The sequence below is a fragment of the Planococcus citri genome, chromosome 3, assembly GCF_950023065.1.
Source record: "Planococcus citri chromosome 3, ihPlaCitr1.1, whole genome shotgun sequence".
Classification (NCBI taxonomy): Eukaryota; Metazoa; Arthropoda; class Insecta; order Hemiptera; family Pseudococcidae; genus Planococcus; species Planococcus citri.
The window spans coordinates 21252373-21277857 of record NC_088679.1 but is presented as its reverse complement, the minus strand read 5'-3'; the positions used below and the strand labels follow the sequence as shown (position 1 = coordinate 21277857).

The 25485-nt window shown below is 35.4% G+C and overlaps 2 protein-coding genes across 4 annotated transcripts in view; both read right to left on the bottom strand.

The window, feature by feature from the left end:
* Window positions 1-25485, bottom strand: part of LOC135838701 (TATA box-binding protein-like 1) — a 45115-nt gene that overhangs the window by 17419 nt on the left and 2211 nt on the right. The gene's annotated exons all lie outside the window — the stretch shown is intronic.
* Window positions 666-25485, bottom strand: LOC135838700 (uncharacterized). Of its 3 annotated transcripts, none has more exons than XM_065354436.1 (2): window positions 25278-25485; window positions 666-3443 (listed from the first exon to the last, which is right to left on the bottom strand). In XM_065354436.1, the coding sequence occupies exon 2, from the start codon at window positions 3427-3429 to the stop codon at window positions 2320-2322; it is 1110 nt and encodes a 369-aa protein (XP_065210508.1). In that variant the 5' UTR covers window positions 3430-3443; window positions 25278-25485; the 3' UTR covers window positions 666-2319. The 3 variants fall into 3 exon arrangements, with proteins under 3 accessions (XP_065210508.1, XP_065210506.1, XP_065210507.1); XM_065354434.1 differs by having other exon boundaries at window positions 25145-25280; XM_065354435.1 differs by lacking the exon at window positions 25278-25485 and adding an exon at window positions 24669-24777.

The window sequence follows — 25485 nt, the reverse complement described above, 5'->3', positions numbered from 1 at the left end:
AACGCTGGTCGTTTTCGAAATGGGAGTGGTGAGTTCGAAAAGCTTGAAAGGAAGTAATAATTCCTACTGGTTCATCAATTATTTTGAAAAATCAAAAAAAGCAAAAAATTGTTCATAAAAATAGCATGTTTTAAAAATTTTTGAGTTTCAAAAATTCGCCAAAAATCCAAAAAGGAACTTCAGCATTCAAAATTTTGATCTCGGAGATTCCCGGGTACGTTTTTTCCATCCATCTTGGCTTCATTTAAATTTGGTTCTCATGTTGGATGATTTTTTTTATTCATAACTTGCGACTGAAGGGGGACAAAATACACCTTTTTCTACTCCCTCCCTTTTCTCCTTCGAGCCAAAGGGAGGAAATTTCAATCAACGGCAAAAAATACTCATTAGATATTCTGATTTTTGAACTGGATTCAACTGATAATACCACCAAGACTTCATGTAAGTATTTCAAAAATATCCCGAATAAAAATTTGCCAAGTTCGTCATTCACATCTTCATGACTCATCAACAAAACTGATAAACACGACACCAAAATAAACGGTAACGGCTGCGTTTCGAATATAATATTTTTTATTATTAAGTACGTACTCTTACAACGTTAAAAATCTTTCAACTTTTTCAAAACAAAATAATTATTTATACACAATATCTTTTATCGTTTCTTTTCTTTTTTTTTACATTTTTTTTTCTTCGTAGTATCCTTTTTCAACATACGCATTCATTTTTAAAAAACTCTTCCACGTAAAATGCAAATTCACAAATCTACATTTAAAAAAAAAATAATTAAAAAATAAAATTTTACGTACAATAAAACTGTGGTTTTTTTTCGCGAACAGAAAACAAAAAGAAATGCCCTATAAATGCGATCAGTACCATTCAACGACTAAAATACGTAATTCATTAGGTATCTCTAGATATTTGTTATTCTCCATCGATCTCTATTCATTCTTTCTTCAACTACACCTACGTACAAATTATGCGGAGCAAATCACCTTTAATAATATTGTACTTCTGAATAAATATTTTCTAAATCAACGAGCTCTTTTCAGTCATACTTAATTAAAATAAAACATACATTTAAAAAAAAAACATAAAAACATTACTTAACAAAAATTGCACACCAATTAAATTTTTTTCGTATGTACTAGACGAACGCTCAAAATCATTGCACTCTTCACTAGCGTTTCCAGCCGTTAATAGTTCACTTCCAACTTCTTCCTTGACCTCACTCAACTCTCGACGACACTTCTCCGTTAACCCATCTTCCACCCAACAAATAAAATAAAACATTTAGGTAACCCTACGTTATAGAAAATAGGTGGCATTAAAATATTACCAAAAAAAAAAGAAGCGCAGTACACCGCACACGTATGTAAAATGAGTTGCATAACACTAACGCCTGTTCCAATGCATTATGCACCATTTCACCTGCAGTGAGATATGAGTTCTGGTTATTCAACCTGCAGCATAGTCGATGTCGTCGTCCGCTTTGCGCTTTAAATTATTCTTACATGAAAAGCTTCTTAGGTACGCGAAAAGAGCTCTTCCATATGATTTGGCCCCCTACCGTAGATGGCACTGAACGCATTAATGTACATCAAGACAAAACAAATTATCGCTAATAGAAAAAAAAATCGATGATAAAATAATCAACGGTAAAACACTAACGTTACAAAAAAAATCATCATCCGGAAAGAATTTTAAAAAATAATCCAATAAAACTACAATGAAAAGAAAAATTATTAAAAATAAAAACATTAAAATTAAAAAACATGCAACCTACGTATGTATACAATGATATTTATAAATGTATAATTCAAAAAAAAAAAGAAAAAAAAAATTACACAAGTTGAAATTTCATCGTCGTCACACAACTGTATGTCTTCGATACACAAACACATACCATCTCTGCATTTCGTCTTCGGGTCGTCGCGTCGTCGTTGTAGTAAAATTGCATGATACAAATATTTTAAAAAATTAAAATAAAAACACATACACACTGAGAAACAAAAAAGAGAGAGACAGACAGACAGATACAGAACACGATAAAAATTCAATAATAATTAACTAGACGGTATTTTTTTTATAGCGTACTTAAGTAAGCGGCCCCACATAATAGTAGAAAAGAAACAGAGAGAAACAGAACATAACAAAAATAATGGAAAAACGAAAAGAAAACACGATGACGTCGTCGAGGAGGATAAAATTAAATTTCGAGAACACTGACAAGGAGGACGATGGGATTGGGAAAACAGAAGGATTATAGGAAAAGGTAGAGATAGGGATACTGGGGCTAGGACTCTCGGGGGGCCTGGCTTACATAAGCATGCACGTGCCTGGGGTCTCTTTTCCGTCTTCGTTGGTAGCTGCGGTTGTTGCGGCTTCGCTGTTGTGAAGATCGGTGGTCTGCGAAGCGGCGTGTTCGGTTTTGGGATCGTCGTCGTTGACTTTGGAGACACTGGTTTGGGACGCGGCTTCGTCGGTGGCCGCAGATGCCTGGGCGTCGTCTTTTTCCGATGGCTGCTGCTGCGATCCGACGAATATTTTACCTCTGATCGCCTTCAGCGGATTGAGCAGCACGTTGAAGAAACTGGTGCGCCGGATTACGGTCACCTTGACCGGCGGTTCGTCGGCGTCGTCGGCTGCGGCCGCTTCGTCGTCTTCCATCTCTTCGACTAAGACTTTGGTGGCTTTGCGTTTGAGCGACGTCGCCGACGTGGACGGCTCTTCTTCCAGTATAATCGAATCGTCGTCGAAATCGTACGTAGACAAAGGCATACGCGTAGACGTCTTCCGGGTGCTGGCCGGCGTGCTGCTGCTCAACGCTTCGGCTCGCTTGGACCGCGTACGTAGCCGCGACGAGTACGTATCGTCCGTCGATACCGACGACGATCGCGAATTTATACCGCTGTCGTCCTCTCGATCGCCTCCGCCAACGCTGCCGGCGCCTTTTTTACTACTCTTCGGACCGGGCGTCGATTCGACCGCCGAGCTGCGACTGCTCTTCGAAGCAGCGTCGCTGGCTGACGAGGACGCCGACGAAGCGGATTTTCCAGCCGTACCGGATCCTGGTTCGCTTCTAAGGTTCATTTTTTTATCCTTATCGGCGGCGGACGACGATCCGGTCGAGCTGATAACCGATGCCGCAGCCGGAGCCGAACTCGGAGCCGACGATGTCGCCGAACCAGTTGTCTGCGTTTTATCGTGAGAATTCGCTACGCTAGATGGAGCTGCGCTTGTTCGCGAACTGCTACGCAGCTTGGCCGCTTCTCCTGGCCCGCCACTCGCGCTGCTGCTGTTGGTGTTGGTGATGGCTTTCGAGCGTGTTTTCATCTCGGACACCGATTCTTCGGAGTAATTACCGTTAAAACCGTTAGTTTGTGCTCGGTCGTCTACGATGATTACTTCATTTCCTGCCGAATCCATTTATATTCGCAGATCTGTCCAACAACAAAAACCACACGAAATATTTCAACTATACGTAAATGTAAAAGGCATTAACGAGTAAAGTAAATTTTCAACAAAAAAAATCTCAAAATTTCATACCAATAATTGGTATTTTTTTGACCAAAAAATTGAAAAGAGACCAAAACGGTCTTTTAAAATAACACTAAATAAAATTAACTATCTATGGAAAGAGAAAAAAAACATAACGTACAACTAAATACTCTCGGTAAAGGAATCGAAAATTTAAAAAAACGCATATCTATAAAATATTCCAAAATATAAAAAGCATGCAGAATTCAAACCGAAGATAAAAAATCAATATACAAATTACAGTATAGCGAAAACAAAATCATCAAATCAATTACACAGTCAATAAACCGAAGTAAAGTTGGAAAAGATAGACAGGTACTTGAAATGAAAGCGAAAAAAAAAAAAGAAATTCAGAAAACCAAACGCCAAATAAACAAAAAAAAAAAAGTTTACAAATCTAGAAAAAAAAAGGTACAATAAATAATCATACTCGAAAGGAAACAAAATTACAATAAAAATTCTAATAAATAGATAACACGAAGTACTAAGAAGGAAGACACGTCTACAACATCCTATTGTACCGCGCACGCGTCTAGTTCCCGCCAAAACCACGCGACGGGGGACGGGGGAAAAACCACCACGTGTAGTTCGAGACCATACGCGATCACCAAAGCATCACCGTAAGATCAATCTCGTATAAGAACGTTTAAAGAGGTCGTCGCGAAAAAAAATCGGCGAAATCGTCGCGAAAAGAACCACCAACTCGCTCGAATTATGCGACTTGCGAGATACCTACACGATCATCAGTGCATTTTGAAGACTATTCGATGGACCAATAATAGATGGAAGAATACGACACGTAAGCTCGACCACTGTACCAAAGAGAAGACCGAAAGCTGAGCTATTTTTCCAGTTCCGTTTCGACGAGTGTACAGTTATTCCTGGTCTTTGATGTCCTCCTCTCCTTCCTCTTCCTTCTTGCCCTTATAGTACGCGTAGCGTAAAACTCACACAACTGTATAATCAATTTACGCGCAAACCAGTTTACACATCGAAAGTACACATACAGTCAACAGTGTGGCACAAAAGTTCTAACCGGTTGGGACGACTTTCGACTAGGAAAAAAGACGAAGCGAAGGTTTTCTGTTTCATTTTTCATTGGAGTTAGGTTTATTTCGAAATGATCCCTTCCACAAACATGTTTAACCTCCATCTGAAGAATCCCCCCCCCCAAAAAAAGGTTTTTGTACGGCCATTTTTTCCTTTAAAAAATTCAAAAAGGAGATCAATTTTGAACCAGTATAATGTTCTAAACCAATCATTTTCCAAAAATTGAATATTTTTTGTACACAATAAGAACTGATACTTGCAACTAACATTTGATTTTTTTGGAAGGTGACAAATCTGAAAGTTGAAGGGCAAAGATATTTGAATTATCAAAAAAAAAAAAATTCTGACTACTTCTCCTGGCATAATTTTTTAATGCGAGCAAAAATAGTTCTCTTAAAAAACACCCTACTTCAAAAATTCGAGGCTTTATGGGCAAAATGCATTTTCAAGGCACCATGAAGTTTCAGTAAATTATTGCCCCTGACGTCTCAGATTTTTTCAAAGAAAGACAATTTCACAAAAACTTTTTTTTTGCTTGTCTTCAGAACTTCGTTTGGAATTCATTTTCAAAATTTTTGCAGAACTCAGTAAAACATCAAGTTAATTATTTTTCGAAAAAAAAAAAGTTTGAAAGATTGGTTATTTCTTAAACATTACAGTAAAATTTGTAAAAAAATAACTTTGATACGAACTTTTTTCAAAAAAAAAAAAATAAAAAAAATTGACTGAAATTTTCTACTTGATCATCCCATTTTACCAATTTTTTCAATGATATAATTCATTTTAAAAAAACACAAAGATTTCACACATTTTTTCAAAAGTTAATCGAATATTATCTGGATGGCGTGTCTTCATTCAACACGAATTTATTCTCATTTTTTAAAAAAGATTCAGAAGATTCAAGGAGATCTTGGACAATCTTTGTCTCAAAAAAGCTTTTATTTCGTTCACTTTTTCAGCACAAGTTTCATTCAAAAAAGAGGGCTATCGCGGTATATTTGACTTTGGAAAAATGAGCAATGAAAAATTTCGATTTCTTGACGTTTTATAAACGAATACCTACATAACTTTTATTCTCTGCATTTTATGACCTGGTTGATGTTCTCAAGGGTCAAAAGTGATCAAAATTGAAGAATTTGATTCCTTTGGTACATATCTAGATTTAACCCCTGAACAGAACAGCCCATAGCCCCCATCCAATGCCACCGAAAAAGGACGGTAAATGGGGCAATTTGCTCCAGGCCCACAGTTGAAAAAAATTTTGTCAACTTTATTTCACGAAGAGGGAATGCGATCGTTATTTTTGAACAGAAAATGAAAACTTCATTTCGTTTTTGAAGAGAGTATAACGAAAACTCAATTTCTAAAGAGAAAATGCATCCAGCCTTCATTTTTGAAGAAAAAAACCACGATGACTTGATTTTTTGAACGGAAAACGCACAAAATCTTGATTTCAAACTTCATTTTTGAAGGAAAATAGAAATTTCACTGCACAACAACAACTATTAAACTTGATTTTTTTTTCAAATCTTCTTCACAAAAACGCCTCTACAAGTAAAAAATCCTCTTCCTAAAAATTATTTTCGTCACGGAACAAACTTTTTTCTTGACCTCAACTTTCAAAAATGAAAATTTTCCATTTGAAAAAAATATTGGTAGAAAATGCTTTTTTAATGCACTTATGAAAAGAAAATTATCAATTTTCATGTTGGGGGATGGAGGGAGAAGGGGGGGGGGTGTGTGATTTTGTAGAAAAATTCCGTGTTGTCAACAGCTCAATTTCGATCTCAATTTTAGAAAAAATATACTTAATTTTGAAGGAGACGTAAGAGGGAGAGGGTGAAATTTCAGGGGGTTCTGATTCAATTTTTTTTTGTCCCTGGACCACATTGGCTTTCATTGGGCTTGCCCCCAATCCCTTTGATCTGAAGGGTCAAAATTAGCGACGTACAATAAGAGATATTACAGAAGTATCTTTTGCAGATTTGATTTTCACTGAAATATTCGTCAAACTACGTTTTTATTTTTTTAATTTGGTTGTTTTTTGATTGAAAAAGTAACTAGATTACTGAAAAATGACCACACTACTATGATGTCTGTTATTTTGCAAGAGATAAGTATTTTTTTAATTTGCCTCAAAAAGCCTAAACTTGAGTTGATCCAGAAATCATGGACAAAAATTTATAACTTAATTTGCAATTTAGGACACTCACTCTTTCAATTTTCAGATTATGCATGAGTCAGCAGAATCGAATAGGTACTAGATACACACTAGCGGTTATCTATCATCACTTCTATTCGTTCCTTTGTCAAAATTGATCGAAAAAAATTACCTACTTTATGGAATTTTATTGAATTCTCGAAATTGGAATACACTTCCGAGTTGAAATTGTCCTATGAAAAATTTGAAACCTTTATATATTTCCTCAATAAGCTTCCCTCATCCACCAGAAGATTAGGACAGTAGAACATCTTCCAAAAAAAAAAAAAAAAAAAAAAAACTCAAGGAAGGATGGAGCTCAGGGTCCTCGCAGACTGGAGTTCATTTTCAAAGAACACTCAGTTTTTCGCAACTGAAAAATACAACAAAAAATAGAATTTTCCTGGTTTAAAAAAAAGAAAATTTTTCCCCAAGCTCAAAAGCGAAACCGATTGTTTCAAGATTTCATTTAGATTTGTTAAACAAGCATTTTGCTAAAAATTCCATAATTCATAATTTTTCACAAATTTCAAATTTTTCAACGTTGTTTGTTTAGCAGTAAATTTAAAACAAATCTTCGAAAAAATGTGATGATTTTTACTCGTATCAGGAAACTGACCAAGAATTCTGAAAAAAAAAGTGCTATCCATTGGGAAATTTAAGCAAGGTATCGTCTAACGAGTCTACAATCTACATTGAGTAATTGGCTTTGTTAAACACGAACTGGGGAACGATTTTGAATCAAAAAGTCTTGCATTTTTCATCGAAAAGCAGCAAAATCGATTTTCTGACTACTTGAAGATCACTCAAACGTCGATAGAGCATCTCTGAAGGGCAAACAGGTAGGGGAATAAATCTTGGAAACACTGAACTCGATTTCGAAAGAAACCTCGCAGAAATGTCAAAAACACCCTGAATTTTGATCAGTATACAGGGTGACTTAAAAGTTCCGGAATCGAAAAATTAATTTCTTAAAAAAATATCAGCAACCAAAAAGAAATGAAATGGCAGTCGTTGCATAGCAGAGACTCCATGTGATTCGCAGATAATAAAGTTGTTCCTTTGTAGTGATTCTTCCACAACATTTTTAATAATAAGTGAAAAATTTTGATTTATCACCAAAAAATTTTTAAAGTTTTTTTTTCTGAAAAACTAACGAACGGTCGTCGAATGACGGGGGTTGCATCATCACGTGAAGACTATCGTGTAGCGTTGCATGAGCCATCCTAAAATAATCCGACGTAGACTACCTTTCGTACACCAATGATAATTGTCTGCCTGGTTCTCACTATTCAATTATGCCTGGTCTGCCCCTGCAAAATGTGAGCTATGCAATTTGAATGCGGGATGAAACTTCAATTACTTGGGGGAGGACCCCTCTGCTATTAATAACAACACAGTTTAAAAAGCCTGTTCGAAAACATATTTTTCAATCAAAAAATTTTTTGGAATTTTGGAACTTTTAAGTCACCCGGTATTTTGACCAACCTCTTGTACGACTAACGAAAAAAACTACTACATAGATGCAAAATACCAGATACAAGTAACTTGAGTGACAAAAAAATGATCAACAATTCACCGCTTCAAGACCCCTTTCTTCACAACACTTTCAACACTTCAGTTCATTTTATCCTCCAATGAATAATCGGTAACCAATTGAGAGCCATCGAACCGGTTTCAAAAATCAATAGTTATAGACAAACTGCATCGAATTTTTTAAAATGCACGCGTCAAATTGAGCACCAAAAAAAACAAAACCATCACTCCACGCTTTTCTTTCAGTTTCATCCAATCATTTCAACCAGCCGAGACTTACGCATCATCCTGTACAATGTACATACATACCTACAATACTTAATATGCCCATTACACACAGACGATTAGCTTTTTCATATTCTTCACGTTCCTGTGCAATACACACACTCGAATATCATGTTATAAGTACCTATGTACATAACGTGTATACTCAACCGTGACATTAGATATACACATATTCCTTCCTCTACTCTATCTCTCCCTACTCTTTCCAATCCTCCGGCATCGCACTCAGCAGCGGCAAAGAGAAAGAGCGCCAAGACGCCCATGACCTGTAACAAAAGCCTGCGCTGCGACTCAGTCTGCAGTCTATCAGAGATCTGGAGATTTTGGTATGCGACGACGACGACGACGACGACGACGCGATCCAATCCAACCAATGAAAGAAAACACCAGTATGAATCTAACCTAACGTCTAACGATCCATCGATCATCGACGTGCGTAAAAAGCGTGCGCGCGCCGATAATCCAGTTGGGAGATTTCGTCAATGTAAAACGGTGCACGGTGCACAGGTAGCGTAAAATCGTGAATGTGAAAACCAGTTGATAACGAGGTGCTACCGCCACCTATCACCGTCAACGCATTAAAGAACACACCTTGATCTTGAATATTTTAGACGTAACTTAGCTATATTTCGATGCAGCATGCAGATTTAAATTATACGACGACTATTTTGACGTATTTATCTCAGACTCTCTCGACACGAAGTTGTACGAATAGCGGAGATAATCTGCGAGTCGGTGACGCCAGATGCACATATGTATAGTCTCAAAATTGCGTACAGATTGTACAGATACTTTTGACCCTGACATCGTATTATCGTCTATCGATTTACCCAGTTTTTTGTCCTTCTTTTTCCTTCAAAATGAAATTTATGGCGAATGGAATAACGGTAATCATTCCAATTTCCAATTTTACTCGATAAGTTATGCTGATAAAGATTTCTCAAAAATTAAATATCAGTTTCGTTTCAACGTGGCCTTAGATCCTTAATTTTTGCTTCGAGCTATTCTCTTCATTCGCAACACTATATACCTACAATTTGGAAAACTGCGATAGTTTCTGACCATCGAATGTTCAATTATATCCCCTCCCTCCTCAATGTCTTGTCTCATTAGACCCCAACAGAGGAACTTTGTTCTGTTGTATTTATGATCCATCATCGATGCTTGGCCAATTTGACCCTACCCATGGATAAAGGTGTCCATTTTTTTCTTTCACACAAAGTGATCTATTCGATGAAGATGGAAAACATCAAAAAATACTAAAAAGAATTGAACGAATGCAAAACCTGAGTACATAGTACATTCTGTAGTACACCGATCATCGCATACAATCAAATCTATAGTAACGTTATCTTAATGAATTATTTTTTGGCAGCCTCGGGCGATCTTCTATCTCAGTTTAAATGGAAATCGAAATGAAAAATTACAATTTCGACCACCAACACTATCGCCCAATCGCTTCTATTCCTCCTTCACTCTTCGGCTTGACACACCAGCTCAACTGGAGCCTTCCAAGATGAGCATGAGGAGAGATGAAGAATATGAATCGAAACGTTCAAATAGAATTACATTGATGGAAAAAAAAATACCATTCCGAATTTTCCCCTTCATTCCCCTCTTTCCTCCTCGAATTACCTCGGAAGGCTGGTGTAGGGTACCTACATTAGTGTTCTACGAAGGCATAAAGATGTATAATTAATGAAAATCTATCATTCGACATTCACGCCACCGCCTTCTTTTTCATGCAGAATAACGATCCGCGAATACGAATCGATCTGTAGAAAAACGTGATTTTCAACAGGCAATTGTGAGATTAGCAAAGATAGAACTATCCGAACTGAAAATATCCATTGAAAATTTTTTCAAAACGATTGGACACGAATCTTTAAAAAAATGGAGAGCCCTGAAAAAAAAGAGCCCATACCATTGGTTTGGTTGTTTTTTTTTCACAACACTTCCAAAACTACGAATCCCTCCCCCCCCCAAATAAATAAATTTGAAGATCTACAGACATCTATCCCGTTATTTTTCTTGTGCTAAAAAATCTCAATTTACACATTTTGCAACTTCGAAAATTTGAAGACTCGAGTCAATTTGCGGCTATTACAGACATCTTCTGCAGCCATTTCCATTTCATTCGAATCAAGAGATGATACCAGGTCTCGGTATTATAGACGGTAAAGAGTGCGAAAAGATTTGAGGGACGAAACAGACCATATTCAAGGTCGTCATAGACGCTTTACGCGCGTTGTTAATTGATATCGCGACGACGACGCAGCGTGGTCAAGCGTGGGGGCAGAGCGGGCGAAGTGTGTTGGTGTGTCTGTGATTGTATGTACTCGTATGTAAGTTCAATTAGATGATAAAAGATACCTATAGGATAGCCTTGTATAACAGTGAACCCTACGAGTAGATGTCTATACCAACGTGTGTAGGTCGAGATACTTACTCGTATCATCGTCGTGCCATGGTTGCCAGCTCAATAAAACATTTATACCCTGAAATACAACGCATTTTTTTTAGAAAAAAGCTATGAAAAAAGAGATATTTTTTCAAGTATAGATGAAATACCTGCAGTGTAATATTCTATGTACAATTTTCCATTAATTTCCATTAATGTAGCTCAGCTGGCAAACCGCGAGTAAAGAAAATTACAAATGTTTTCAGTTCAAAAGACGTCACTTCCATGTCCAGAATTTATTTTAAAAATTCTACTTCGGTAACATCGGAATCCGAACTTCGGAAAATTAGCTATCCCCTCCTCCTCCCCTCCCCTCACCCCACCCCACCAGGAAAGAAGGCAACCCTGAGTCGATCTAGAAATGAATCAACCAATCTACGTTATGTTTGCTTAATAGCTTAATAACTCGAAAAATAACATGATTATTTTAAAATTTTTTGAGAAAGCTTGAAATGTCACGCTGAAGTCGATCAATCAATAAGATTAGGTCAAAAATTGTCCAATATTCTCACATATATTTTCTTTCGTTTTCATTTTCTCATACTACTCACGAAGAGACCTTTCCCGAATTGAACGGAGTCGCGATTTTTAGAAAGCAAATTTGTCTAAACCCCCACACCACATGCAAATTTTAGTAGTGCAGATTGATTTTTCGATTCTTGGTACCTAAATTTTTAAAAATTTCAAACTGACCACTTCCGGAAATTTATTCTTATTTTGAAAAAATATTTAGTATTCTCATTTTAGTAAAAATAATGACACTTGGCCCTTCTAAAAGCGGAATTTCCCCATTTTCGGTCATTGTGGGGTCTTCAATGCAATTTTCAATTTCCTCAGAAGTCGCAGAAATAAATTTGGGCGACTAAAAATCGAGTTGAGGCTTATTCTGGACCTATTGAACGAGTTGACTCACACTTGGTCTGATTTCCAGACAGACACCTCAAGTGCGTTTTTTTTTAATAGGAAAAAATTCAAAAAATAATTGATCAATTTTCTGAGTTTGCTGGGATATTTTTGAAATTTGCACGAATAGTCTAGTTTCATCAAACCGCCCTCTCTCACCCCCCCCCCCGGATTAAAGAACACCATTCTCAATTTTTATTAAATGACAAAATTATTAGAAAATTCGGAAAAAAGAAAGGGCAAAAATAAGGACTTTTGAAGACTTTCTGAAAAAGAAGGACCAACCGACAAAAAGAAGGACTTTTACTGACCTGGAAGGACCGGAAGGACCGTTAGACACCCTGTCAAGATATCAGAGGAACTAACTTCATTTTTATGGAATGAATGCTTTTTTTTGAGGGGGGGGGGGTGTTTAAAACGCGTAAATCGACGAAAATAGGCAATTTTAAATAATATTCTAAAATTCACCAAAAATAAAAAAATCAACAAACATGGGTAGTTGAAATTTTTGTGTGTGTGTGTGTGTGTGTGAGTGAGTGGGAGGGGAGGGGAGGGGGGGGGGTCATCAGGTAGGTACTATTTTTTTTTTTTTTGAAATAATTTTCCCTAGTACTTTCAGGATTCTCGATTTTCATTTTTGTCGGTAATATTTTTAATATTCAACATTTTTTCAGTTTCAAATTTCAATATTGATTTTCATTCAGTGCGCAATATTCTCACTTCCCTTTTCTCCTTTATAATTTTTCATCAATTAATGACATTTTTCTTATACTCAACGTTTCAAAATTGGGGAACGAACCATTCAAATTTCACTGATATACGTCTACTATCTTTAGAGAAATCCTCTTGTTTTTAACAATTCTATCAATTTTCTGATATTTTTTTTTCAATTTTACCTAGTTTTTACATAACGTTTTTACACCTTTCATTCACCTACCGACCTCACGACCGATTTCGAAACAATCGTCATCAAATTAGAAAAATTCGTCATTAAAATTGAAAATGGGAATTTTATTTCAAATTTCGAGACATTCGATCATCGTGTGTTGGTAACACTGACCAGTACATGTATGTTTGCGTACCTATGATACTATAAACATGTAATATACTCATTGCTCCGCGATTCGGCGGTACAGCAGCGTGGGAACCTGTATATAAATGCGAGTCCAAGTACCACAGTCGAAGTCGTACGTACTCGTACTACAGACGAGCGTATGTATTTTTCTCGCATATAATTCGAATCACGAAAGGGGCCGCTATAAAGGAGCGAAGAGTGGTGGGGGGAAATTAAAAAGGTCGTCGTTCAATCCAGAACAGGCAAAAGGGTTTCCTCTTCATTTATATGACATAAAGAGAGTTGACTCACCCATCCCATCACCTTAAAATACTTAGTACACGATTAAAATCAAAATCTAGTCCGATCAAGAAGTACACCAAATTTCTTTACATTTTCTGCCTCTTTCTCTGCACAAAAAGCCAAAAGACCAAAAACGGAGGAATGAAATCATCAAGACACGTTTTTCTACATTGATTCTCAAGAGCGTGGTTCGACTCGGTAATATTTTCAGCAAAAAAAAAAAAAAAACTTTTATGACTTTATAAAAATTGTCGATGCTATCCAAAATCCAGTAACACATCTTCTCTTCAAGCACAGATAGCGAAATCAGTACTCTTTTCGAGAACCAGTTCAAAACGAACATATTCACTCACCACCTACTGTGGGTTCTTTTCTTCATCTCACTCTTTTTTTTATGATACGAGCGAAAGAACATGAAGTCAAACTGTAGGGTAAGGAATAAAAGACGAAGTACTAAAATGAACCCTACTGAAAGGAGCATCGAACGAAGGAGACTGTAACGGATAAAGTGAAAACAACAATAATTGGCGCCAAAAACCACCACAAGCGTACTCGAAGGACGAAGAGAACCATAATACCTTACAAAGGTAGGTACAGAAAATGACACGAATACATACAACTGAACAGAAAGGCACTGGTAGAAATTCAACGATATGAATATGGAATTTCGTTTTCCTTCCAAGCACCAGCAAAATCATATTTTTGCTCCGATTGCAGGACAAGTTTCAAGATCTGCCTCCTTTTTTCACACATTTTTGAGAAAAAATTGCTTCCTTGAAATTAAAAAATCACCCTTCTCGAAACCAAAACCATTCGTTTGGTTTTTTAGGATTTCCTATGTTGGCCTGGATTCGCAGCACATTCGTCGGAAAAAGAAAAGAGGAAGATAACAACGCTGATAAAAAAAAGCGGCCACCAAAAAAGAATAACAAGCGTAGGAAGGTAGTCAATAGTCGATTGTGAGACAGTATTATGCAACACCAATACAACCAACATTATCACCTAATACCTACATAATAATGGGACGAGAAGGAGACCGAAGACAAGTGTAAAAAAAACCGAACCAATTAGCATAAACGAAATTCACATCGAATCGTAAACCGCGTATACTTTCGTTTTCTGCAGAATGAGAAATAATAAAATTTCCACGAAAATTATTGCTCTCGTATTATTTGTGATCTTTGAATACGTAAATTACGTCTCTCGTTTTTTTTTTTTTTTTTCATCAAAGCCTCAGCTGGTTTGATTTGTTTTCAAAATATTCGAAATAATTACACGTACGCGAATGCATACGTACGTGTATGTACTTATTCGACTTGTACAATCGATATTACATACCATTCCAAGTCAATACTAGCCATGCACTTGTTCGGTTCGTTTATTATAATACACTTCATGCAAATGTCGTTTCCAAGTAATTATCTACCTATCTTTATCAATTACGAACTAGAGGTCGTTCCATGTTAACCTCGCGCTTCGAGTTTGCCAAAACATATTCTTCATACTTACACCAAAATTTAAAGTCACTAAAATATTACGACTGTAACGATTGACACAAAATTTCTTTCTTCGTTATTATTTTAAAAAAAAATTATTATCAATTCTCCCTTCCTATTATCGACAGAGAATCGTTCTATATTTTAAAAAAATTTCAAATCACGATTTGCGATACACGAGATCGTTGACAAATTATTTTAAAATTTTATCAGGGATGGTGAAATAAAATTTGTATTGGCTCCTAAAATATAAATGTTTTCGTCTGAGCGAAATTCATCCCCTAAAGTATTGCTCGACAATTACGAAAAAATATTTTTTTGTAAATTTCAAGGTTCAATTAATTTAATAAACAATGATGAAACGAATATGATACCCTCAAGTATTGGAGATGAAATTCAAAATTCAATCCAATTCCAATTTGAGGACTCTGAAAACTGAGAAGAATTCAAATAGGATAGGTAAGTAATCTCACTAGAAATGAAAAGCGATAACATAGAGGAAATCCAATCGCAATCATCTCTCGAGTTTCCGTTTTTCGATAAAACTAGAAATAGTAACTTTGTAAACATTGAAATACTACATACAATAATTACTCACATTCACATCTACAAATTTTTCTCAAAGAGAAAACCTATTTAAAAATTTAAAAGAATATTTTATATTTTCATTAATTTTGTCAGAAACTTTGTCAGTGCACACATGTAATAAAAATTACTTCAACACAATTTGATGGGACAAAAGAAAAAGTACGAGAGTTGTTCTGAAACTCCGTCAAGATCTTCTCTACAGTAAGCTCATTATTTATTAGTCTGAAGTCTTCGGAACCCGAGTGCGTGTTTAATTATTTTATATGTGAATAATAAAAACAATTTTAATGACTGAGAAATAATTTCAGCATTTTCATGCCCAAACTTTTTGGATTCGTATATGTATATTGAAAAAATTTTACAATTAAAAATTGATTCGCGATATTTTACTTGATTTCTCTTCTCCCCTCCCAATTTATTTCATCTTTCGATTTTTTTGAAAAACAAACGGGAGACGGAGGGAGTGAGTTACAATATAATAATAATTTTTTTTGTTTTTTTGGAAAAAAAAATATCCATCACAGAGGAGAGAAAACAAACATCCTGAATTTCAACGAAAATATACGATGAAGTTTACTTTAAGAGAGAGACTACTAAGAAAAATGTTGGAACTCCTAAGCTACTATAGAGGGCACTGTGCCAGGATTCTTCGTAGATAGGTCATTTTTGAGTACTGCCACCTGAACGGAATCCCCCTCCCCCTCCAAGAAGGTGCGATTCGAGCACCTCAACCTCCCTGACCCATTCACTTGAATTTGAAACCAGTTTTCATCCCTCACAAGCGACTTGAAGATCGGTGAATCATAAATAATTCGATTTCTTACCAAGTTTATGTACAATCTGTTTTACCACATTGAAAATTCTATTTTAGAAAAACTAACTCTAGATTCCTTCTCAACTGGTTGAATAACCTGAAACACTTCTTTTCTACTACAATTCTGACAAATTTTCGAAATTCAATTTCATCGTCCATTTTAAATCGGTGTTTGAAAAAAAAAAATCAAACCAACAAAAAGTGAATTCGGAAAATTTGGCCAAAATAATCGCATAATACGTCATTTACGATTATCGAGGAATTTCGACCAGCTGAGCACGAATCCAGCATTAGTTTTTTCAAGGGGAACTTTTAATACGAGTTGAAAAAGGCTCTGAAATTGATGAGAAATCAAAATTTTAACAATTCATCAATCTTAAAGTTGTTTGTAGAAGGCTAAAAGCGGAGTTGAATTTTCAAATCAATCAGTCAGGTAACTCAAAATCGTTTTTTGGAGGGAGAGGAGCGGATGGCTATAGGGTTCTGCATAGGTTACAGCACCCAAAAAATGTCAAAAAACGAATCTTTTTTCAAAAATTACCCATTTCGTGGACTTACGGCTCAGTTCCCAGAACAGCCAGAAGATCAATATTTTTCCAGATAGCTCGGTTTGTCCAAAGTACACTTTCACGTCGATTTTCATCGAAAAATAACGTCATGTTTATTTTTTCATTCTACCCAAATGTACATATTTAAAAATTCCTGTTCAAGTATTAATAAGGGGAAAACCATTCAAATTTGTTTTCAAACGAACATCCGAATTTTTTTCATGCTTATTCAATAATCATCATCAATGACAAATTCCTAGTATATTTAACGGGGAAAAAGCATTTAAAATTTTTTCAAAATGAACATCCGAGTTTTTTCATGTTTACTCGTAATTTAATGAGAAATCTATCCAACAATTTATACAAATTAATATGCGAGTCTTTTTATGCTCATTATGCATTTAAAAAATTTTCAAAATGAACATTCAAGTTTTGGCATGTTTACTCGTAATAATTTAATAGAAAAACTATCCAACAATTTATACAAATGAATATGCGAGCTCATTATGCATTTAAAAAATTTTCAAAATGAACATTCAAGTTTTGTCATGTTTACTCGTAATAATTTAATAGAAAAACTATCCAACAATTTATACAAATGAATATGCGAGCTCATTATGCATTTAAAAAATTTTCAAAATGTACATTCGAGTTTTGTCATGTATACTCGTAATAATTTAATAGAAAATCTATCCGACAATTTATACAAATGAATATGCGAGAGTTTTTTTATGCTTATTAGTACATTCAAAAATTTTTAAAAATGAACATTCGCGTTTTTTCATGTTTACTCGTAATTTAATGGGAAATCTATCCGACAATTTTTACAAATGAATATGCGAGTTTTTTTAACGCTCATTACTTTCTAATACTAACTTTACTAACTCAAATAAATTCAAATCCACAGTCATTAACTCGAAACAATATCATGAGACAAAAGAAAAAATACGATAGTTGTCCTAAATAGTTCCTCACATCGCGCTCTAGCGGCGAGATTAATTCATAAATCAAGCTGTATGTGAGCATAATGATTATCAGTGTTATTAATCAGAAAAAAATTAAACTATTTCGTAGTTTGAAATGACCGAGGAAAATTAATTCTTGGTCGCTCCTATAAAAATTGATTTGCGATATTTCAACATACTTCTGCCCCCTGCCCCAATTCATTTCATCGTTTTCCGAATGAGGGGTAGAGGGTCATAATAGGCAAAAATCTTTTTTTTGGGGGGGGGGAGTAGTCCCCGTATCACCAGAATCCATTTTAATGCGAGGTTTATCTCAAAGTTTTGAAAGAACTTCATTGAACTTTGGCTTTGAGAAAAGAGAATAAAGCAGGGAGAGGAAGGTCCTTACTGACTTGAAAAATGTAAATTTTTCACCAAGAAAACAATCAACTCTCTCTCTTTTCACTTTTGGGGAAGGAAAGTGTAGAGATTCATAAAATTTCACTTTCAACATTGCTTTTTCTTTCAAGTTATTGAAAAACATTTCAGAAAAACCTCTGTTTTTTCAGTTTTTAGTAAGCAATTTTAATACTTTTAGTTTTCGATAACGAGCTACAGACTTTCTGATTTTTTGAGCAAAAATGTGCCTTACTTACAAATCTCAGATTCGTATTTAACGAGTAAAATTATCTAAAAATGCATTTTTTTGCGAATATTTCGCCAAGTTTTTCAGAATTTGCAGGTGATTTCATCCTCAATTTTTTTTCAAGTAGAATTCAGTTCGAAAAAAAAATTGAGAATGGATGTTTTTGAACAAATTTTTCGTGATTCCATATTTTTTAAGAAAGGAAGACCTATTTGGACTTATTGCCCTGCTAAAGCGAAATTTCTCTTTAAAAATATATTTCCCACCCTGCTACAGTCATTAATTTCTTATTTTCAATTTTCAACAATTTTTGAAATTACGTTCATTTTTCTGAAAATGACAACTGAAAATCGACTCACCTTAATCTCATAGTCTTGTAAATTTCAAAAAATACACCCCCATTTCACCATAAAATATTCAATTTTTTGTGTTGTTTTCTAGAAACCTCCCCGATCGAAATTTGAAATTTTTAAAACAACATGTGCTAAAAAATCAAAATGAAACAATTTTTGAACACTGTCGAAAAAATGTTCAATTTTTCAAAAAATCTCAACATCACATTCATTATTGGCAGACACTCTAGTACTAAAGAAAAAATTCACATTAAACTGAAAAAAATCAAAATTCACACGATGCTACTTTACTACTTTACTCCTTCCATCTACCTCCACAAAAACACCGACTCTTCATTCTCCGAATTAATTTCAAATCACCACCAGAACGAAAAAAAAAAATTGGAAAAACTTCGAACAAAACGTAAAATCGATAATAATCACCACGATCACTTCAAAGTATACTCGTAACTCATCAGTCATCACAATACAAGCTCGTTTTATAGATTTTTTTTTTTCAGTTCAAATCAAATAAAACAAGACATTATACGTTATGACATCAACGGTGAATCACCGTTACCTGTATTTTAATCTATATTACATCGATTCGACACATTTTTCGAATCTAAACGATGGTATCGAGTGTCAAACATCGTCGATAAAAAACCGGATAATTTACCCATCGAACGATCAACGCGAACACGACTTCGACTCTATCTACTGCTTAGTGCTGATGTCTCTGTCTACCATCACCGAGAAGTCATCCTCTCATCTTTCATTTCACACTCGAATCTTACGAGCAGTTACATCACGTAAGGTACATGTGTTCACTGCTCACAACAGGCAGGTAGCTGCCACCTGGCGCGAATAAATTCGCGTCCACGGTGTATAATAATTGGTCCATCGATAAATGATAAGGTCACAGGCACCGGCACCGGCATCGGCATCTTTCTCAAACAGTACAGAGTTCATATTTTCAATACTCAAAGAGTTCGTTGCCGTTGTCGTCGTCGCTTTCGCACTTCGCAGACGTTCACGCACTTCGTATTCGTATACCTACCTCATACCTCCACTCGCTAATCGTCTGAAAAAAAAAACCACTTCTCGATCTGCCATCTTTGCAAAGAGAAACAATGTGCACATGTATACAGTATACAGTCTATACACACATGAACGATAGAGCGGCAGTGGAAATGGAATTATTTCGATGACGTCATAAGCGAGGTGCTGACGGAGATGCTTATGCTCGCAAAAAAATAATACACACGTATCATTGGGTATATAATACTGAAGGCAGATTCAGTCTACAGTAATAATAAGTCTTACGATACACTAAATTTTTTTCAACGAATAAAAAAATGGCGATGAGAATCGACGCTGGTGACACGAGCGACGGAGTCGGACGTCTCTTAAAGCTCGAATTATTTTTACCTTACGTTGATATTAGGTACCTACGTCAGAGTACTGTGTATGTACGGGTACAAAAAGAGCAACACGGTGAGTAAATATAGGCACCAAGCTCTACCTCCTTCCTTCCGAACCCTCTCATTGGTCATAATTTTCTTTGCTTTTAGCTCAACGTAGCTTATTCTTATTGTGACTAGCGAGTGGCGACGATTAACCTACCAGCAGTTCTAATTTAAACCGCAAAACTAGCAAATTAAACTTTACCAGGTACTCGCGAGCTCAATTGACCGGAGCGATGAATGTTCATTCAGGTATTAGAGGATCTCTCCCCTCTCCTTTCTATAACCGCACGCGATACGATTCACGCGCCGGTCGGAAAATTAAGATTCACCATCGGTTCTTTTGATACCTTTTCTTTAATGAAATCAAGCGAAGATGTATGTAGAACGTTCGAAAAATAATTCAAAAACAACATTTCTCGATGCTTTCAAACTTGTTCGTAAGCAAGAAGGGCCCCAAATTAAGGGAAGAGCTGCTGAAATCGACAAACTTTTTTCGGAATTTTAACCTTAAATGCAAAATTTGAACCAATTTTCAGGGGATCATAAATGCTCAAAAAACAAATTTATTAAAATTTTTGGATCTCTCCTCCCCCCTCAAAAAATTTTTTTTTGAACAAAAAAATGAAGTGTTGTCTGAATTGAGAGGATGAGGAAGTACTCCACAAAAATCAATCAAGGGACACACTTATGTCGAAAAAAGGTTCGATTTTAATTTCAAGGGCCCAAAATTTGTGGTGGGGGGGTGGTGGTGGTGCTGAAATCGACATGATCTTTTTCTTAAAAACGATTTCTTTCAAGTAGTCTAGTATTTTGACCTCAAATCCGCAATTTGAACCTATCAGGTCACACGAGGAGGAGACGATGAGGGAAATACATCCCAAAAACCCAAATTTTGGAATTTTTGAACGCCTCTTAAATTTTTGAAAAAACTAAAACAACCGCAATTGATGAGATCTCTGCCCAGGCGAGCATCCCGAGTCACGGGTTGGGGCTCCGAAGCGAGGCGAAGCCCCCTAGTATGATTCTGTTATTTCTCTTAACACGATGCTCGTTGGACCATCAAGATTTTTCTCAAAATTGACGTCTTGTGATGGAAAAATTGTAAAAATTTAAATTTTTCATCACAATTGATCGATCTTTTCACACTCCAACTCGAAATATTTTAAAAATAAAAACTATCAGAAAAACACCAATTTGATCACATCGAACGAAATAGAAATTGAATACGCTTGACAATTTTGTTTCTCTCGATTTTTCATAGAATCCTATTTTTGTTCGCAGGTCTCAAAAAAATGGAAGATTAAATCAATATCGTAGAGTACAAAATATCTCACGAGACGAGAGTGACTTTTTTTAAAATGAGCTCTTCGTATTCGAGATAGTCTGAGCGAAAATTGATAAGTTCAACTAACTAATTTTCAAAATTTTAAAGGGCTTACAAAAATTTCAATTTTTTTCAATCAAGATTGCAAATGGACACGGTGTTGAAGCTACGATTATAGGTACATGGAATTTTTTTCAATTTCAATACTTATTCCCTCATTCATTAGATAGAAAAAAACTCCATCAAAACAATTTCCTTCGAAAAAAATAAAAGAGCATCGAAGATATCAAATTAGTTAACCCTACCCTCAACTCATCGAGTAAAAATCCCCCCACCACCCCAATAAAATCAATCAAGACTTTATTCAATTCTTCGCAATGCAGCAAAATTTTGAAAATGTGATCTGTCACGAGAAAACCAACCTAGTGTCCAAAACCTAAATTTTACAGGAAGGGCATTTGAAGTTTTGAGTCTATGTATCAGGTGATCTAAAATTTGTAGGTCCGTGAAACTTGCGCCACTTTTGGCCCCCATGAGTGCCAATATAACCAACCCGCTAATTTTTTTTCAGAATCATCATATTCAAGGTTGCCAAGTCCAATAATCGAAATTTTCCAAAATCAATTTTTTCGATTTTTTTTGAATTTTTTGCCAAAAATGTTGCAAAAACTACCCGAGTATGAGTTATTAATGAAGAATAAGTTATTATTATTAAATTTACCACGTTTCTTAACAAATTTGTTCAAAATGAAAAGAGTTGATTTTTCCAACTGAAGCCTTACTCAAATTTCAAAATATGGCACAAATCCTCCAAATGTGGGCCGATTGTTGCAAAAATTTTCATTTCGACCACCCACAACATACCTTTCAAGAAAATCAAAAAAAAATTTTTTTTCAATTTTTACTGTAGTTGCTCTATTTTTTGACCTCAGATTTAGGGTCAAGAGAATCGTTCGCGAACGTTTCAACCCCCACAGTCGGATTCAGCACCCTAAGTACTACTAATATCCACCATAAAAAAGATATCGATTTTTTTGGACACTATGTTGGTTTTCTCGTGACAGATCAGATCACAAATCAAATTTCACCGAATTCGAAAACTTGTTGAAAATTAGTCAACAAATTCGTTCAAAACCTTCTCTCTAAATTCGAAACAGTGAAATTTCACTGCTTATATAGCAGTCACGACATTTTGCTTTTTTAAAAGCAGTAGTTTTTTTTACAGTAAAACAGTGAAAAATGTACCGAATTGGCCAGTAAAAATTATGACTGACCAATTCAGTAGATTTTCTACTGTATTGCAGTCAAAAACTACTGCTTTTAAAAAGGCAAAATGTCGTGACTGCTAAGCAGTGAAATTTCACTGTTTTAAATTTAGAAAGTTGTAAAAATCGCCCATGTCATCTAAATTGTTCAAAATGTTGCAAAAAATTGATAAAATTATCGTGAAAATTTAAAAAAAATATATATCCATGCGTCATGCAGCGATTTCGCCGAAAAATTTCCAACGGGAGCTCGGATTGTTGGGTTTTAAAAAGTATGCCATTTTAATCAAGTTCCTTCAACATTACGATCAGGTATTTTTTTATAAGGTCAACTCGAGTTTCTTTTTCACCCAAAAAAGAAAAGAAAAAAATCAGCTTGAAAAACATTGCAACCATTTCTAAACAGTCGAATCTGTCAATCAATTTCGATTTCTTTGCTTTAATTCATAGAAATCGGCCAAACCATGATCAAGATATTCTATCCTTCGGAAAAAATGTAATCCCCCCCCCCCAAAAAAAATTGTGACATCTTACGCTAGTTCGATGGATCCGAAAACGAAAATCCTCTGAGTATCGAATAAAAATTAAACAATGTAACAGTGTCGTTTTTGAAAACCTCACATACTTTTTACAAATACTTCAATTTCAAACTTTTTGATCACAAGAGAGGGGGGAGGGACTCAAAATCAAACATTTGATCTCATCAGACGAAACTCGAACATTTCTCTCTCAAAACTTACGATGAATTCTGACACATATACGCATCATTATCTCTCTTTTTCTCTTTCCCAAACCTATGATGTTGGTCGATTCCCGGAATAGGCAACATTATCATTTTTTTTCCTCGTCCGAATAACCAATTCATTCAACTGTAATTGTATTTCGATAAAAGTAATATGTACGTAATTTATACAGCTGATAAGAACTATTACATCGGACTAACTACATAATTATAATGACTTGCAATGATTCACGAAAGACGACCGATAGTCGATTACCCACGTCGGATGAATTTCAAAAAAAATCAAGTTTTTAAAAGAGAAAATTCAAGGCATTCTTTGAAAAATTAAACGACTTATCACGGAACTCAAACACAACGCTAAAAGATTCCTAACATTGACTTTTGACTCGTTTCGTACTCAAATTCTCACCAATTTTAAATGGTAGGGGGAGTGCTTTGAACCAAAAGAAATCCCAGATTAAATTTTTTTACAAGATTATCACAACCGATCTTATCATTTTACGATGGTTATTTTTAGATACGTGATTGAACACTCGTCTCAAATGTGGCATCCACTCTTTTACTCAAAATTAACGAATTCGATATTTTCAAAGAAGTGCACTTCCTTTAATCGTATACCTAAAGAAGATATCCTGCAGCGTGGGGAATTTTCAAACAGTGAACTGCAGATGATCATTAAATCGTCAAATTTATAGTTAAGACGTTGGAGATGGAGGGGGGAGGAGGGAAGGGGCCGTCTCAGAAAATTCCTACTGATTTCAGAGCAGATCTTTTCTGTACTTCGTTAAAAGAAACGATTATTAGAAAATTATTAATTTTAGAAGATGAAAGAATAGAAATAGAAATAGAAAAATTAGAGTCCATTTTCAAGAATTTTTACAAATTCAAATTTGAAACGAGAAAATTAAATTCGAAGCGAATGGTTTTTTTTTTTTACGAAGCTGGCAAGTGGTACTCGATCTTACAAAAAAAGAAATGAAATTAAGACGAGTAAAATGTTTCTGGGGTGAAAAAAAAGAGAGAGTTACAGAAATGAAGATGATACTGAAAAATTTCATCTTGTTATTCAATCCAAGAGATCCCACTCAATTGACGTTTCGATTTAAAATTCGAAAATATTCTTGCAGGAATTGTCCACACATATCTATCGGATATCAAACCAACATACCTCCAACCGTGTCAACCATTCGCATAATTTTTCCATCATTCGCACTACCATTAAACCACCTATAAACATCACATTCAAGACGCCCTTCCGCACTCAGCTTTAGACAGAGAGAGAGAAAAACACAATATACACAATAGCTGGCTAAAACACAAGTCCTCGTTATCGATAAAATTATCGAGACCATATGGTAATGAAACTTCCGGCGTTTCAGTGTTTCACGTATACCTACCTCGGTTCACTCATAAAAACCTGAACACACTAGTTTCGAACAGAAAAAACGCATAAATTTTCGGAGAATTATTAAACCAGAAGGGATAAGCACAAGCAGCCAGGAAAATACACAACTCTAACCAACTACGATATACACGTATTAGTACATACAAAACAAAGCCCACGAAAAATGATACCGATTCGCCAATAATTCTTTACATCTAGGTACTCGTATTTTTTTTACACACATAAGATGAATTTAGTACCTAGAATATCGATACACTCGTCAAACTCAGTCTCATCAGAGTATAGGACAACCTCGGATGTAATTAATTAGTTTAAATTCGAGCCGAGTTCGTACGATGCTCGATGCTACATTGCGATATCACTGATACATACTACTTATTCACAGATGAAATATTTTTCTCGCGACGAGCACAAAATTTTCGATAATGGAAGGAGGCTGTACGTGGTACAGAGTATGGAGTCGATTATCATACATTATGTACACAGACGAACGAACATACACGTGGTGTTGCTGGTGTCACAGAAGGAGACCGAATTTTTTTTTTCTGCAAGTACACCGCCAAGCTTTTTTTCTGCGTGA

What these genes read in the sequence shown, in the direction of transcription:
- LOC135838700 (XM_065354436.1), bottom strand. Translation starts at nt 3,429, where the DNA reads ATGGATTCGGCAGGAAATGAAGTAATCATCGTAGACGACCGAGCACAA.